Here is a 2131-nt window from a genome sequence, read left to right on the forward strand (position 1 = left end):
TAGTGGTAAAGTGTTTGCCTAGTATGCACGAAGCCCTGAGTTCAATTCCTCAGTACCACATAAACAGAAAAAGCCAGAAGTGGCACTGTGGCTCAGGTGGCAGATTGCTAGCTCTGAGCAAAAGCAGCTCAGGGACAGTGCCCAGGCCCTGAGTTCAAGCCCCAGGATTGGCAAAAAAAAAAAAAAAATCAACGTCTCTATGCTAAAGTTGATTAACATCCAGCTGCAGGCAGGATCCAATAGGCTAGCAATTAGTGACTGCTGGCCTAAAATTTAAGGAAACAAATTTAAATTACATTACAAGCAGACTTTTAGAATAATGGAGTTTTCTAATCTTCAAGGAGCTTTACAGATCCAGTTTAACCTTGTCATTCATAGATAAGAAAATTAAGACCAGAGAGTTTCAAACAATAAATAGATTTGGGCCTTGATCACTAGGGTAAACAAAGCTTTCTATGTTAAGCAATACTTTTCTAGTTCAATTATACCATCTACTTAAAATTCTCATTAAAAAAATTATAAAATTACAATGTTGCACTTAAACTCAGACCTTCACTATAATATTTACTTTGGAAAACTGAAGGTTACCACAAAGGAGCATATATTTTAAAAAATAGTAATGGGAAGGAAACAAGAGTTAAAGCAAATTACCCATGTGTAACAAATTGGGCACATTCTTCAATATTGCATCCAATTTCCATTTGAAGTCCTTATCATCTATATTTCCTTTGAAGGCTACAAAAATTGTGGAATCTTCCAAAATATTGTCACTTTTTGTGTCATCATCTTCTAGTCCAGAATCAAAATCCATCTCTGAGTCTTCCACTGTCGATGAACACAAGGAAGTATAGATGTCTTCTAAGTTTGGAAGGTCATCCAAAACCATGGTGCATATTATTCCAGAAGCATATGCAAAGTGGACAATGAAAGAACCTTTGAAAAGAGGAGAGGATGCAAAACCGTATTACAATTTATTATTATATATTTAATAATGTATAATCCATAGTTTCTGTGGAAACTAGCTTATTTGCTAAATAATAACACATTAAAAGTACAAGAAATTACAAAGAAACTAAATTATTTTCATCAAGTTATTCTATACAAGGGCCAGCTGTGCCTTTCACTTGTGTATAACACCCACCTGAATACAACACTAAATAAACAGTATGGTAAGAACCACAACAGGCTCAGCTACAACTAAAGAGCACAGTCCCTAGTCTTGGCAGATCCCAATATTAGAATCCACAAAAATATCAAAATATCAGAATCCATAAAGAAGTCTCTCCAACTCTTGTTTTGTGTTTTTGGTCGGTCATGGGGCTTGAACTCTGGTACTGGGCACTGTCCCCGAGTTCTTCAGCAAGGCTAGTGCTCTACCACTTTGAGCCACAGCACCACTTCTGAGGTTTTTGGGGTTTTTTTGGGTCCAGTCGTGGGGCCTGAACTCTGGGCATGGGCGCTGTCCCTCAGCTCTTCAGCTCAAGGCTAGCACTCTACCACTTGAGCCACAGCGCCCCATTTCCGACTTTTTTCTTTTTGCTTATGTGGTGCTGAGGAATCAAACCCAGGGCCTCAGGCATGCAAGGCAAGCGCCCTACCACTGAGCCACCTTCCCAGCCCCTGGGGTTGTTGTTTTTGTGTTTTGTTTTGTTTTCCTTTTTTCTGGGGGTTAATTGGAGATAAGAGTCTCACAGACTTTCCTGTCTGGGCTGGCTTTGAACCATTATCCACAGATTTCAGCCTCATGAGTAGCTAGGATTACAGTGTGAGCCACTAGTGCCCGGCCTCTGTCTTGTTTTTACTATTACGTTTTAGAATTGCTTGTGTGCTGTCCCTCAGTACTAGCCTCAAGGCTAGTACTCTACCACTTGAGCCACAGTTCCACTTTTGGTTTTGGTTGTTTATTGGATATACGAGTCTTATTGACTTTCCTGCCTGGGTTGGCTATGAGCTTTGATCCTCAGAGCTCCTGAGTAGCTAGGATTACAGGTGTGAGCAACTGCCCCAGACAGTACTGCTTTTCTCAGAACACACACACACACACACACACACACCCTATGAACACAGAATGATGGTGCATACCTATAACACACACACACACACACCCTATGAACACAGAATGATGGTGCAT

General features: G+C 40.3%; 1 protein-coding gene across 7 annotated transcripts in view; it reads right to left on the reverse strand.

Moving 5' to 3' along the window:
- The window catches only part of Ncoa6 (nuclear receptor coactivator 6), a 75252-nt gene that overhangs the window by 64230 nt on the left and 8891 nt on the right, over positions 1-2131 (reverse strand). For all 7 annotated transcript variants that reach the window (XR_001174834.1, XR_001174835.1, XM_013010950.1 and 4 more), the window contains one exon: positions 652-933. Coding sequence is in view for 5 of the 7 variants with exons in the window: in XM_013010950.1 (XP_012866404.1) it covers positions 652-886 (235 nt within the window). In the remaining 2 variants the exon portion in view is untranslated. The remainder of the gene's footprint in view (positions 1-651; positions 934-2131) is intronic.

This window comes from Dipodomys ordii, unplaced genomic scaffold (genome assembly GCF_000151885.1).
Source record: "Dipodomys ordii isolate 6190 unplaced genomic scaffold, Dord_2.0 Scaffold13, whole genome shotgun sequence".
Lineage (NCBI taxonomy): Eukaryota > Metazoa > Chordata > Mammalia > Rodentia > Heteromyidae > Dipodomys > Dipodomys ordii.